The following is a 14,625-nucleotide window of genomic DNA, read 5'->3' as shown; positions in this document are numbered from 1 at the left end:
TGAAAAGCAGTGGAGATTGTGACTGAGTGAGACCGAGTGTGGCTGCACTCCCAGGCACTGCTCTTAAAGGGATCACATGTGGACTTAACCCACCAATAGAATCACTCACTCTCAGCTCCAGCGCTGGGGCAGCAGCTGGAGAGGCGGCAGGGATATATGGTGGGGAACTGAATTGTTTGGCTTGGGACGGGGGCTAGAGAGGCAGCTTCCTCCTGGAGGGAGGAGCAGGCAGAGACCATTGTTTCTTAGCTGAGCCCTACCCGTTCTCTGCATGTGGACTCAGGCGGCTGTGGGTCTCCACTGATCTCATCCCCAAGCCCTGGTGATTTGAGACCCCGTCCCACCCAACTTACAGACACACCCAAATCTCTTCCAGTGGCGGCTTTGTACAAACCGCCTGCCTTAGCTCATGCTGCAGACTCTCCTAGGGTCTCAAAGGTTTGCAGAACCCAGACAGGCAGCATCAGGCTTGAGTGTGTCCTGTATCTCTGGCCGAGCAGCCCTAAGCCAGCACTAGCAGTAGCCAGCCTTGGTTCGTGGCTTGGCCTCTCAAGGCGCTCCCAAGCACAGCATGGCACAGACTGTGGCTGAACTGGACCTACAGTGGATCCCCTCCAAGGTGATCCTGGGGCTGGCACCCCCAGTGGCCAGCTTTGAAACGAACTGGAGCATCACCCAGCCGCCTCCAAGTACAACACACTCAAGGGGCAGATTGGGCAGGCACCAGAGTTCTGCTGAGGCAGAGGATCAGCCCCTGCATAGTAACTTTTCCACTGTAGTCAAGGCCAGTCCTCACAACCAGTGAGCCCAAGGGTCAGTCCCTCACATTGATGTGCAATTATCAACCAAGGCTCAACTACAACAGGAGAGCACACACAACCCACACAAGGGACACACCTGGAGTGCGTGGCTCAGGTGACTAAAAAGATAACACCACTGAATCCCACAGCACACCTACTACATAAGCCCACTCTACTAAGACTGGAAGACATAGCAGATCTACCTAATGCACAGAAACAAACAGGGAGACACCCAAACTGGGGAGACACACGTCCCAAATAAAAGAACAGAACAAAGCACCAGAAAAAAGAACTAAATGAAATAGAGATAAGCAATCTATCAGATGCAGAGTTCCAAACACTGGTTATAAGGATGCTAAATGATCTCAGGGAGAGCTTCAACAGAGAGATAGGAAGCATAAAAATGGAGATGGAAAACATGAAAAAGAACCTGTCAGAAATAAAGGATACAATAACGTAAATGAAGAACGTATTACAGGGAATCAACAGATTACAAGAAGCAGAGGATCTAAGCAGTGATGTAGAAGATAAGGTGGCAGAAAACACCCAACCAGAATAGCAAAAAGAAAAAAGAATCCAAAAAATTGAGGAGAGTTTAAGGGGCTTTGGGGACAATATCAAGCACACTAACATTCGCATTACAGAGGTACCAGAAGGAGAAGAGAGAGAGCAAGGAATTGAAAACCTACTTGAAGAAATAATGACAGAAAACTTCCCTAACCTGATGAAGGAAATAGAAATACAAGCCCAGGAAGCACAGAGTCCCAAACAAGATGAACCCAAAGAGGCCCACACCAAGACATATCATAATTAAAATGCCAAACGTTAAAGACAAAGAGAATCTTAAAAGCATCAAGAGAAAAGCAGTTAGTAATGCCTACAAGGGAGTTACCATAAGACTGTCAGCTGATTTCTCCACAGAAACTTTGCAAGCAAGAAGGGAGTGGCAGGAAATATTCAAAGTGACGAAAAGCAACAACCTACAACCAAGAGTACTCAGCAAAGCTATGACTTAGAATTGAAGGACAGATAAAGAGCTTCCCAGACAAGAAAAAGCTGAAGGAGTTCATCAACACCAAACCAGTATTACAAGGAATCTTAGAGGGACTTCTTTAAGAGGGGGAAAGGGGTTAAGGATGGGTGAAAGGGGAAGGGGTTAAGAAGTATAAATTGGTCATTATACAGTATCAGTAATATTGTAATAACTAGGTATGGTGCCAGGTAGGTACTAGATTTATCAGGGTGATAGATGGAAATGGGGTTGGGGGCAGGGTGAAAAAGGTGAAGGTATTAAAAAATACCAATTGGTAATTAATACAGTATGGGGAATAGAATCAACTATGTTGTAAAGATCATGGTGCCAGATGGGCACTGGACTTATCAGGGGATCACTTCATAGACTGTGTAGATGCCTGCCCAATGAGCTATACACCTGAAGCTGAAGTAGAATAATATTGAATGTCCACTATAACTAAATATATAGATGTATATAGTCATGGTACATGGAGTATAACATAGGGAATATAGTCAATGTTATTGTAACCACTATATATGATGTCAGGGGTAGTAGCCTGGGAGGTGGGTTTACTTTATGAGGGGTTTAAATATCTAAATATTATGTTGCTTTGTACACCTGAAACTAATAAAAATTTTTTTTTTTTTTTTTTAAAGGCAGAGGTTCAAAGGCTTACAAAAGAAAATATGGAATAGGATTTGATCTAAGGGAAAATAAAGTCAGTATACTGTATGTTTTATCATGAATGTGGATTTGTTTTTTAACTTAATCTTTTCAAGTTAGAGTAAGCTACAAATGTATTTCTAAAACCATAACTGCCTCTGGTTCTCTGTGTCTGGGCCTGCACACCTAAATTTTGCTGCTGTACTGACTAGGCTCTTTAAACTAATGGCCACAAAGCACACATGGCCTACTCAACTCTGCCGAACTTTCTTATATACCCTCTCATATGTTTCCTTTCCTACTACTCGCAACAATTATTTCATACCTCCTCTTTCCAGCCCTCCTGCTATACTCCTCTCCTTCCATTCTCCTGTCCTCTGTAAAGAGTCAACCAGACAGCAACTCTCCTGCTTCTCACACCACTCACGCCATCAACCTACCTGCATCTGTGCCCATGGACCAGGACTACCGTGTTTCCCCAAAAATAAGACCTAGCCGGACCATCAGCTCTAATACGTCTTTTGGAGCAAAAATTACTATGAGACCTGGTCTTATTTTACTATAAAACCGGATCTTATATAAGACCAGGTCTCATAGTAATTTTTGCTCCAAAAGACGCATCAGAGCTGATGGTCCGGCTAGGTCTTACTTTCTGGGAAACAGGGTAGTATTTCTGCTCTTATCCGAAGTCAGCCCACCTTCACTTTATGAATCCTGTTGTTTTCCATCTCTCATCATCTCTCTCCTGGGTCATACCCATCAGCATATAAACATGTTCTAGTATTTGCTTTCTTTAAGGAAAAATTAATCTTACAACCTGTTTTTCTGCTTCCCTTCGCAGCAAAATTTCTTGAAAAACTTTATAGCTTCTGCCTTTTCTTCATCTCCTATTCTCTCAACCCATTCTGGTTGCCTTCTTACCTTTCTCATTCTACCAGGATCACTCTTGATAAGGCCAACTAATGATTTCCTTTTTGCTATACTCATTGGTCACTCATATCTTAGTTGACCTTTCCCTGGCATTCAATATTATTGACCATGCCCTCTTTTCTTGGCGACCTATTCCTTTGGTTAACCCTTTCCAGGTTTGGCTAGCCACTGCTACCAATCTATACTTTGTTTCTGCACACGCTCATCTAGAGGCATAGTTTTAAATACCACAGATATGCAGGTGGCCCCTGGATATCTCTAGTCTTGATTTCTCACAACTCCAGACTTTGCCATTTGCCTGTCTGACATCTCTGCTCAGATACCTAGTAGGTATCTCAAAATCGACATCTAAAAGGTGACCATACAATGTATAATGTATTCCAAACTGAGACACTTGCGAGTGAGAGAGCACCACTGGTTATTTCAGAACAAGCATAAACTAAAATTTATCCAAGGGATTCCCACCACACTTAGAATGAGATTCTGCTCTTAGACGGTCCTGTACTACTCATCCTTTACCTTGCACCATTCTCCCTGACATTCAGCCCTGCCCCAACCATACTCACTGCCATTCTTTTTTCTTGAACCAACAACCTTGTGTGACTTTGGATAAGTAATTTACCCTCTCTGTGCCTGAGTCTCATCAACATCTGTAGAATTGTAAGTAGACAATGGTGCCGAACTCTTAGGGTTGTAAAACACAATGTGGCTGGCATTAGGAGGCGCTGCAGAGATTTCTTTCACTGTCCTAAGACACTGAACAGATGTGCACAGTGAGGGTTACCTGCCTTTGCTGAATAAAGACATGGCCTGCATTTTTCATAATTTTTTTCCTTACTCAAGAAAAAGCCGTATGCACACAGCACATAGATTTTTGAGTATCAGAGTCAATTGTTTGGCTGTGTATTTGTTACAAAGTTCAAACTCTACAGCTGAGAGAGCCAGTCATCTGGGTAAGGTTTATCTTGGAACAAGAGTCAGAAATAGAAATCTGAAATGCTACTAAAATCAGAACCAACTATCACTCACTTTTATAGGCAGACCTGGATTTTCAGAAAGTTCTTTTAAAAAGCTCCATTTACTTCAAATGCATATAAATTAAATTATATAAAATTTAAGGAATTTTACAGAGAAGTTTGCATAAAAATCCCTAAATTTGTTGGTACTCACTCTTTTAGCAGGTAAGGTAGGGGTGACTTTTCTTGTGCCGACTCATAAGCAATCATTTTTCTAGTCACAAGGTTTGAAAAGAATTCAGATCATAGTAAATCTGGGCTGTCACTTGGCAGTTGAGTGGCCTCTTTACGTTTGTTTCCTCATCTGTAAAATGGGGAAAGTAATGAATGCACATAGAAGTGTCTCATGAGAGATAAAATGGTCAATTTTAAACAAACTGACCACACAAGTAAGCTCTAGCTATTCTTTTTGGATGAGTAATACTTGGTACTCAAAGATATTCATTTATTCCAACCAGGAGATAAAAACAGCATTCTCTAAAAAATATATTAGAAGTTTGCGGCTGTTTCACTTAACACTAAGCTACAGAATTTATACCACAGTAGAGTGATGCTTCAGAGCTGGTGGTGAGTAAGAAGGCTGGGTCTGCATCCCAGATGAACTGTGCTGTATGAATACAAAGGTATCCTTACTTTGAATTACGGGAATACACTTGTCAGTTTCTTAGAGGATTCACTTATAAAATATCACACCAACGCGCCATTTAATAGTCTAAGAGTTTAAAAAAATAGCTGAGGGTCAAAATTACCAACTTTATTTAAAATAACTGCAATTTACACCTTAAAATATAGCCAATGAGTTGGAGATTTTTTACTTAGCGTCAATTTACACATAACTCAGAAACTAAGTAGGTTCCTAAAATTCCTAGTGCCTACAAACTGCTGGAATCATTTAAGTCTCTGCTACTCAGTTTCTCTCTCACCACCAGGAGCATCAGTCGGCAACTTACTCTTCAACATTTAATGGTGCCACAGGGTTAAATAACGGCCTTCCTTTTTTGGCCTGAATTTTACCAAAGTTAGCCTCAAACTCTTTTTTTGTTCCACTTAGATTTGCTAGATGTCCATCCTTTATTTTGTAGCCTAAGGAATTCAGTTTCCTCATTCTGTACTGTACTATCTGCGGTGTTAATTCAAGAACCATTGGTGTCTCTCTTATCTGAGTTATAGAGATTCCTTCTTTTAATAATCCCTGAATTCTCTCTTCCAAAACAGGACCAGGATAATACAAAAGGGCAGGACATTTCAAAATTAATTGTTTCAGGTCCAGATCTGTACATTTAAAAGCCTTTTTAGAGAAGGAAATACTCTTCTGTATACTTCTTGGGCAAAGTTGAAAAAGAAACCCTTTGAGTTTGGATAGAAGTTGGAGAATTTCAAAAGTTGTGAAACCTTGCTCCTGGAGAAATTCTAGTGTTTCCTTTATAGCTGCAGGAGAATTTAACAAAATAAATGGGTTTTGGCTTAATAATTTTAGCAGCCAAACTTTCATGTTGGTCTCGGAGCCACCTAAATTTAGATAACTCTCTTGGAGAATCCTTATCATTTCCTTATTCTTCTCAATAGGATTATGAAAAATACTAGATGCAGTTGTCAAAAATCTGCTAATGACCACATTTTTGAGTCCCAATTCTTGAAAGAACAGAATGTTCAACTTCTGGTTTTCCTGGTGTTTAACAGTAAAGAAAGATTCGGGAAACTGTTCTATTAACTTGACTAACTCTTCTTTGCTTTTACAGACCGATTGCCAGAGTTCCCTCTGGGTGTCAACAGCGGTTGGACTGCAGACAATTGCTTCTGGGCAGCGTTCCAAAATATTGGCTACAGCAGTCTCGTCGGCACCTACTTGTCGTAAAATATTTGCAATTTCTTCAACATAGGTTTCATCCTCCAAAAGTACCCATCCTTTTAACCTGCGAATTTTCCTGATGTCAACTGAAAATTTATAGAGCTTTTCCACCGTTCTTTGGTTTTCTTTGTTTGACTGATTATCAGTTGTATAGGAGAAGCATGATAAAAAAGGCTTGTATCTGGGAGCTGACAGCATCTCCCTGAAAGAACACAGCTTGCAAGGCTGGGATCTCATCAGCAACTTCCACAACATGCCTGCAATCCACTGGTTAATTCCCACCGTCCTGGGACTCAGAATTCACTCATGGCGCCTGTAAGAAAGAAGATAGAGGTTTAAACATAGGGCTGTTCACTTTTAGAATACAAACGCAAATCTGAGATGTAAGCAGTAAGCATGGAAATAACATGGATTTAAATTGAACGGGAAAGTTATTCGTGGAATAGCAAAGATATCCTCTTAAATAATCTATAAAGTAATTCTACTTCTTCCCAACTTAGAAAACATGGTCTATTTGAGCTTTGCAACAACTTTGTGAAGCAGTTATTTCTATTTTTCATTTCTGCAAGACCACAAAACATTCAAAGATTCACAGCCCTGAGATGTTATTTTGACACCAATTCCTCCTCCTACAACTCTCGATATGTTTCTCTTTAGGAGACATATATTACTTACATACACACACAGTTGTTTTTTCAACATGTTATTTTCAAAGTGATGTTTAGCTGAAGCAAATACTTAAGAAACGGGGGTCATCTCTAGTTCTATAAACATTTTTGCTGAATAACTATTACCCAAAATAAGTCAGTTAATTTATTTAAAATGAATTAATAAATGTATGCTTGTTTTATGAGAATTACGTGAAAACTCTTTTTATAAATCCAGAATTAAATCTTAGCCAGGTAAAATGAGAAATGCCATGTGACTGCCCCAGTGGAGCTCTGGGAAATCATGTTAGCTGTGGAATGGGGACCACACTTTTAGAAGTCTAACCAGCTGTCCCCACTGGACAGCTTGACTTTAGGTACTTAGAGATGGCAACACTGTGCTTGATGCATTGTAACCTTTGGCATCATGGTAACCAAAACATGCCTAATTTGTTGTTTTAACTTTTCGTACCTGAGAATTAAGTGTCTCAACCCTGCCACAAAAGCGTGTAGTACTGAGCTAATTCTATTTAGCTAACATTTTAGCAGCCTTCTCTTATTATTTGTAGGTCTGAAGGAAAGCTGAAAAAAGCCATTTCCCATCCCAGCCCTAATAACGCCCTTGCCATACATGCCAAGGACTCTTCACTCTCAAACTTGTCCTAACTAATCCAGAGGAATGATTATTCTCTAAGGAAAAATAACAAGTAACAATGTTCTCATTTTGGTTTGTTAGTTGTAATAACAGCTCACTGTGAGTGCCTATGATGTCCAAAATAATTATAGGCATAGCCTTTTACTTCTAGTGGTTCAACCAGAGCTTTCTTCAGATAATTTCTAACACCAGTTTCCTCAATTCCCTAATAGCCAATATGTAAATATCAAAGTATTTTTAAAATTTTCTGAGACCACCATGGATTTTAAGTGGAAGAAGGAGGTACAAGAGGAAGGGCAGATCTAGGCTGGAGCTCCACACCCTACTGTTCAAGGGACCCCACAAGCTCGGGCCTCACATCTGTACCACATGCTGGAAGGAGTGTGGGCTCTGTAGCCAAACTGCCCACACCCAGTCCTGGCTCTAATTTATGGGGTCACCTTGGGAAAGTGACTTAGCCTCAGATGAAACAAGTAAACAAGTAGTGGTTAAAATAGTGCAAAACAGTAAATGTTAATAAGTATTAGTTCCATTACTAGGAAACATATGGAGCTAAAATTCTTGTAGTAATATGACTTTAAATTATATTTTAGACAAAAGTATGTTATTTACAAAGAGTAACTGAAAATTGTACTTTAAATGCTTTGGCTGTCCAAAATAACTACTTATAAAAGCAATACATTCTCCAGTTTTTTCCTGTTTCTCATCCTCTTTATTATAATTTTTGAATACATAAAACTGCCTTATACATGAGAGTTAGATTCTAAACTCGGCCTATAAAGTGAAAATTGCAAAAACTCAAGAATTTTCCTTGAACATCTCTTAAGCAGGCACCACACTGGATACCAACATACCATCTTCCAATTAAGTCCAGTATAGCCAGGGTTCCTCCAGGATTGGAATCGATCCCAGTGTCTGGCTAAGCACCAGATGAAGTAGCTGCCTTACAGTGAGGGTTACATTATAAAAAATGACAGATCATTAAATATTAGAACCACATTGACCACAGTATGACGCTCCTGCACAGTGAGATGAAGGGAAAAGCAGGCTGTCTCCTGTTTCCTGCGTACTCCAGGTGAACGAACTATAATGTGGGCAGGTGAGTTGTCTGAACAGTTAAAGTTGTCTGTCTTACTCTCACTCTCTGATAACAGTTGACTGCAAAGGTGAAAAGTACAAATGTTGTGACTCCTCTGTAATCAACACCCATTATATATGAGGTGTGATCAAAAAATACGGTGAATGTTTAAAAAAATGTATTACAGCAAAAGACACATTGCCATTAACACCCCTCAAATACTCCTCCTTGCTTCAAACACACTTATCCCATCATTCTTGCCACTTTCTGAAGCATTTCCAGAAGTCCTCTTTTATGAAGTGTCTTTAGTTGTGCTGTTGTGGCTGCCTCAGTGTTCTGAATCACTTCAAAATGTTTACTTTCCTGGTCATTTGGGGAAGAGCCAGGAGTCACATGGGGCCAGATTCAGTGACTAAGGTGGATAAGGACACACCATGTTTTTATTTGACAGAAATTGTCGTCCCAGAAGTGATGTGTGATGGAGGATGAAACCATTTGTCCATTTCATGTTCATGTGTTGTTCATGATCCATGATTTATGGCACACTTTAAAACACACCTTCTCAAACGTAGCTCACACCCGACTGACTACAGGGAACAAGTTGAAACTTGTCACACATTGTTACTAAGGTTTGACGCACCGCCTCCAGTATTGAAGATCCTGCCTTTCTGTTGGATGGCACTCAGCAGCAGCATTCACCGTATTTTTTTTATCGCATCTCACATACAATTTATTTATTTTATTCACTGTAAGTATCTAACCATGGTATCAAAAACTCTCTAAATATTTACAATGAGTGCATGATATAAAGGATGGATGGGCTACAATTTTGTAATTCATTCCCTAGTATTGAGCATTTGAGCTATTTGGAATTTTTTGCTATATGCTGAATATCTGCCCACATTTTGTATTTTTTTCCCTTTAGAATAAATTCCTAGGAGAATTACTGAAGAGATGTGTGAACATTTGAAAATTTAAGTTGTTAACTTACTGTCTGGAAAAACTATTTCAACTGACATTCTCACAAACAATATGAGTTTGTGAGATTCTCTCGTTAGTTTTAATTTTGTGAAAAATGAATACAACAGTAATTTAACTTCATTTTCTTTTATTATTTGTGAGGCTGAGCTTTTAATTATTTTGACCATCTTTATTTCCTTTAGTGAATTAACTATTCCTGCCTTTTGCCTTTTTTCCCCTTACCCCTCACCCCTCTCCTAAACTCTGGTTTCCCAACTCCAGTTCAAGCCATTTTCTCAGTCTAGTTGTGTAGGACGCAGCTCCCTGGCCCATGTTATTATTCTGAGCCTTATGCTCCACCCCACTCGACATCCGTTGGTCGCACCGGCCACTCACAGCAGCCCAGCTCCAGGTCAAGCCCTTGTTCACAATCTTAGCTGTAGAGGGTGCAGCTCACTGGCCCATGTGGGAATCAAACCTGCAACCTTGGCATTAGGAGCATAGCGCTCCAACCATCTAAGCCACCGGATCGTCAGGCGCCCGCTGCCCCTGCCTTTTGCCTTTTTAAACAGCAATCTTTCTGCTTTTTAGAAATTGACTTGTATATAAACTCTTTATATGTTAAATAACCATCTCGTTTTTATAACTATTTTCTCCGGTTTTAGCATACGAAAGTTTTTTTTTTTAGTAGTTTAAGATATGCACAACATAAAATTTATCACTTCAAGCATTTTTAAGTGAACAATTCAATGGCATCAAGTAAATTCACAATGTTGTACAACCACTACCACTATTTCCAGACTTTTTCATCATCCCAAACACAAACTTTGTATCCATTAAATAATTTCTCACTCTTTTTCTCCTCTCAGCTCAGCCCCAGTAACTACTGTTGTACTTTCTGCCTCTATGAATTTGTTTGTTCTTGATACTTCATGTAAGTGGAATCATACAATATTTGTCCTGTTATGTCTGGCTTATTTAACTTAGCATAATGTCTTCAAGGTTCATACATAGTATTGCCATGTGTCAGAACAAAGTTAATTTCTTTTTTTAAGATTTTATTGGGGAAGGGGAACAGGACTTTATTGGGGAGCAGTGTGTACTTCCAGGACTTTTTCAAATCAAGTTCTTGCCCTTTTTGAATCTTAGTTGTGGAGGACGCAGCTCCAGCTCCAGGTCCAGTTGCCGTTGCTGGTTGCAGGGGACGTATCCCACCATCCCTTGCGGGAGTCGAACCGGCAACCTTGTGGTTGAGAGGACGAGCCCCAACCAACTGAGCCATCCGGGAACTCGAGGGCAGCTCAGCTCAAGGTACCATGTTTAATTTTAGCTGTAGGGGGCACAGCCCACCATCCCTTGCGGGAGTCAAACTGGCAACCTTGTGGTTGAGAGCACTTGCTCCAACCAACTAAGCCATCTGGCCACCTGGGAGCTGAGTGGCAGCTCATTGACTTCATTCTAGTTGCAGAAGGAGCAGCTCGCTGGCCCATGTGGGAATCGAACCAGCCCCATTGCCCAGAGCTCGCGCTCTAACCAACTGAGCCGCCCATCCACCCCCAAAGTGGTTAATTTTAAGTAGTCAAAGAGTGAGGGGAGTTTCCCTTTCCTTTGTGATTCCTACTGCTTTTAAAGCACCAGATGATTAGATACAAATTCATCCATACTTCCTTCAATATTTTTGTTTGAATTTTAAAAGTTAGCTCCTTTAAATCATTTCAAACTTCTGATTGTGAACTGAGAATCTAAACAGTTTATCAAGTTTAGCTGTCTCCAAGCACCGTTTTTGAACAACCCTTTCTTTCCCCATGATTTGTGATGCTTCCTTTGTTACACATTAAATGTAGCCTCTATTTCTAATTTGCTTCCACCCTTATTCCTCTATTGTTCTGCAATTCCCTGAATGAGCCAGGAGGCTATTTTCTAGCCTTGCTGCATTCTGGCCTTGACTGCCTCTGCCAGACTATCCTGAAACAATCTCTGGTCAACTCACTCTTGCATAACCCCCACCAACTATGTCAAATCTTCTCAACTCAGACCTCCAGCTTCCCCGCAACCCCATTTCCAACTTCACTCTTAACCAATACCTTTACCTCTCACCTGTATACAAAAAGAAGAGCAAATCATCACACCAAACATAAGCCTTCTGTTATCTCCCCTGCCCTGCACTTGCAACTTTCATTATCCAGGGCAATCCCCGCTCCAGTGCTGATCCTGACACCTCTGGCCTGAGGTCTGTAGAGCCCTTCTTTCTCACGTATTCACTCTGTCAGCTGTATCCTCCTCGCTGAGCCTCCCACACTCACCTCAATGGCTCTTCCTCCCACTGTTGCTCCAACTAAAACCCCATTTTCTCTTCCCCTCAGTTAATTCTTGTGGATCCTTCCTTCTCTCCATTTCCTCTCCACCTACTGATATAGCTTCTAATAAAGACAACTTCCATGTGATGAGAGTCAGTGAGTAGCTTTAGTTCCTTTCTCTTGACCTCTGCAGCTTTCAGTATACTTGATCTCCGTACTGCGTCCGTGGAATCGCTCTCTGACTTACATGACTTCCCATTCTCCCAGTGCTCCTCCTTCCTTCCGACATCTCTGACCTCCTTTTATCTGTCTCCTTTGCAGGCTCATCTTCAAGGCTTGGTTCTAGACTTTCTCCTTACCTCACTGTTTCTCCCCAGAAATCCAGTCCTTATCCAGGGCTTCAGTTAATCCACTTGGGCATCTCTCCAGCTTCTTCTCAAAATGCGATCTTGTCACCTCCCTGCAATAAGCTTTTCAATGGCACTTTAAGAAAAGATGTAAAACAAAATAAAAATGCCTTACCATGCAAGGCCTCTCTGTCTGGGCTCTGTCACCACCCAAATCCCCTGGTCCTCCTCTCCCTACACCAGCCACACCTGCTTCCTTTCAGTCCCTGGTGCTCTACTGTCCCCACCACAGGGTCTTTGAAGACTGAGGGCTGTTCCCCATACCCCAAATGCACCTAACTCCTAGGTTAAGTGTCATTTTCCCAGGGACACTTCCCTTCTCTTCATGAATGAATGAAGCCTCCTGTCCCCACTACAGGCTCTCGTGGAACCATGGACCGCTCCTGTGTACCACTTGTCACTGCTGTAGCTATTCATGTGTTCTTTCTGACTCCCTCTCCACGAGGGCAGAGCTGGGTCACCACTGTGTTCCAATGAACTGCTTCCCTATCCTTCACCTGGCTGACATCGGTGACCGTAGGAGGCGTTCCTAGGCAGGTGACCTCTGTGTGTGCTCCTCCATAGCACCCTGCTCTTGACCCTATGGTAGCACTATATTGCTATACATCTGTCAGTTATTCAACCAGTAGTTTTTTGGCTTTTTTTTTTTTTTAAGCTCACACAATGTGTCAGGCATTATGCTAACACTAGCTTTTCTGCTAAATGTTTCTTCATATCTTTGAAACGCAGACCCATCAGAGGACCTGATGAGAGCCACATATTCTTTTTCAAAACAAAATCAACAACCACATTTTGCAGAAGATTTTAGCAGGATTCATGGATACCTTGCAGGCCAACTATTGACAAACACCCTGCACTATATAGACAGCACGAGGAGGGCAGGATCTGGGTGCTCTTCTGCTTTATCCCCAGGATCCAGTAAAGAACTTGGTCCACAGAGGAACAAAACCAATGTCTGTCAACTGAAACTGAATGAACCAAGTGCATGAGGCAACTTAATGAACTGGCTAAAACTGTGGGCTGCCTGGGCTTAACTCCTGGTCATTAGCTGTACTGTGACTTGAGGAAGTCATTTCACCTCTCTCTGCCTGAGTTTGAGCATCAGAAAATGAGGACAGGCCGGCCTGGTGGCTCAGGCGGTTGGAGCTCCGTGCTCCTAACTCCGAAGGCTGCCGGTTCGATTCCCACATGGGCCAGTGGGCTCTCAGCCACAAGGCTGCCCTTTCGATTCATGGACTCCTGCAAGGGATGGTGGGCTGCACCCCCTGCAACTAACAACAGCAACGGCAACTGGGCCTGGAGCTGAGCTGTGCCCTCCACAACTAAGACTGAAAGGACAACAACTTGAAACTGAACGGCACCCTCCACAACTGAGATTTAAAGGGCAACTTGACTTGGAAAAAAGGCCTGGAAGTACACACTGTTCCCCAATAAAGTCCCGTTCCCCTTCCCCGATAAAATCTTTAAAAATAAAAATGGGGACAATATATCCTGGATGACTAAAGATTAAACAAGTTAATACCATACATCAGAGTAGTCAGCAAACTCGGTAAATCCTCACAGCAAGGCACTTTACAGATGGGAACACAGGTGCCGGTAAAGCCCCAGGTCGCTCAGCTGACAATGAGCAGACCTTACTTTCTAACCCCACCGCGTGGCCAGCGACAGGCTCTTAGCCCTGTGCCCTACGGACAGTAATGCCCTTGGGAAATGTTGCTTAAGTCACAGTGTGGGCTATTCTCTGACACTTCAGGTTTCTTAGCTATTTTTGAGGAGTGAAAGCCACTTCTGTAATACGCGTAACATTAACACCAGGAGTTTCCATTAAGTTCTCCTTTTACACCATGGACGACCTACTGACAGTTTCAAATTAACCCCAATGTTTATAAGCAAAAGGGAAAACGGAGGCCCGAGGAAGAGGATCTCGGGGAGTCATCGAAATCCACCCACCCCGCCTGCGGGGCCTGGGCTTTCCCAGAGAAATTTCCAACCTGTGAGGCCCCGGCGTCCGCCCAGGCCAGGCAGGCGGAGCCGAGCGGGGGCTGCGAGGGTGGTTTCGCGCTAGACCCCCGCCGCTTGGCGGCCGCCGAGTCGGTGACCGACCCCCCAGGGCCGGAGAAAGGGCCGAACTCACCTGTTGGCGTCCGCTCCTCGCAAAGTGGAGTGAGTCCCGGGTCCCCGGCTCCGTCCTCCCTCCCCCACGCGGCCGACGACTCCCGTGGCCAGTCGTCTTCCGAGGGCCAGGGTCCCGAGGGGCGCGCGAATATCCCTCAGCAGGGCCAACCAGGTCTCCGGCTCCTTTGCCCGC

At 42.5% G+C, this 14,625-nt stretch overlaps 1 protein-coding gene across 6 annotated transcripts in view; it reads right to left on the bottom strand.

Moving 5' to 3' along the window:
• The window catches only part of MTERF2 (mitochondrial transcription termination factor 2), a 53,785-nt gene extending 39,160 nt beyond the window's left edge, over positions 1–14,625 (bottom strand). For 3 of the 6 annotated variants that reach the window (XR_013993934.1, XR_013993935.1, XR_013993936.1), the window contains exons 1-3: positions 14,452–14,581; positions 5,375–6,586; positions 4,579–4,728 (exon numbers count right to left, since the gene is read on the bottom strand). Coding sequence is in view for 3 of the 6 variants with exons in the window: in XM_081058351.1 (XP_080914477.1) it covers positions 4,725–4,728; positions 5,375–6,528 (1,158 nt within the window). In the remaining 3 variants the exon portion in view is untranslated. Of the gene's footprint in view, positions 1–4,320; positions 4,729–4,935; positions 6,587–12,269; positions 12,394–14,451 lie in introns of those variants that run through there. The other 3 variants (XM_081058351.1, XM_081058350.1, XM_081058349.1) reach the window with 3 other exon arrangements.

Source organism: Rhinolophus hipposideros (assembly GCF_964194185.1).
Source record: "Rhinolophus hipposideros genome assembly, chromosome: 9".
Taxonomy (NCBI): Eukaryota; Metazoa; Chordata; class Mammalia; order Chiroptera; family Rhinolophidae; genus Rhinolophus; species Rhinolophus hipposideros.
Note: the sequence above shows the minus strand (reverse complement) of the source record. Positions and strands in the feature narration are given on the sequence as shown.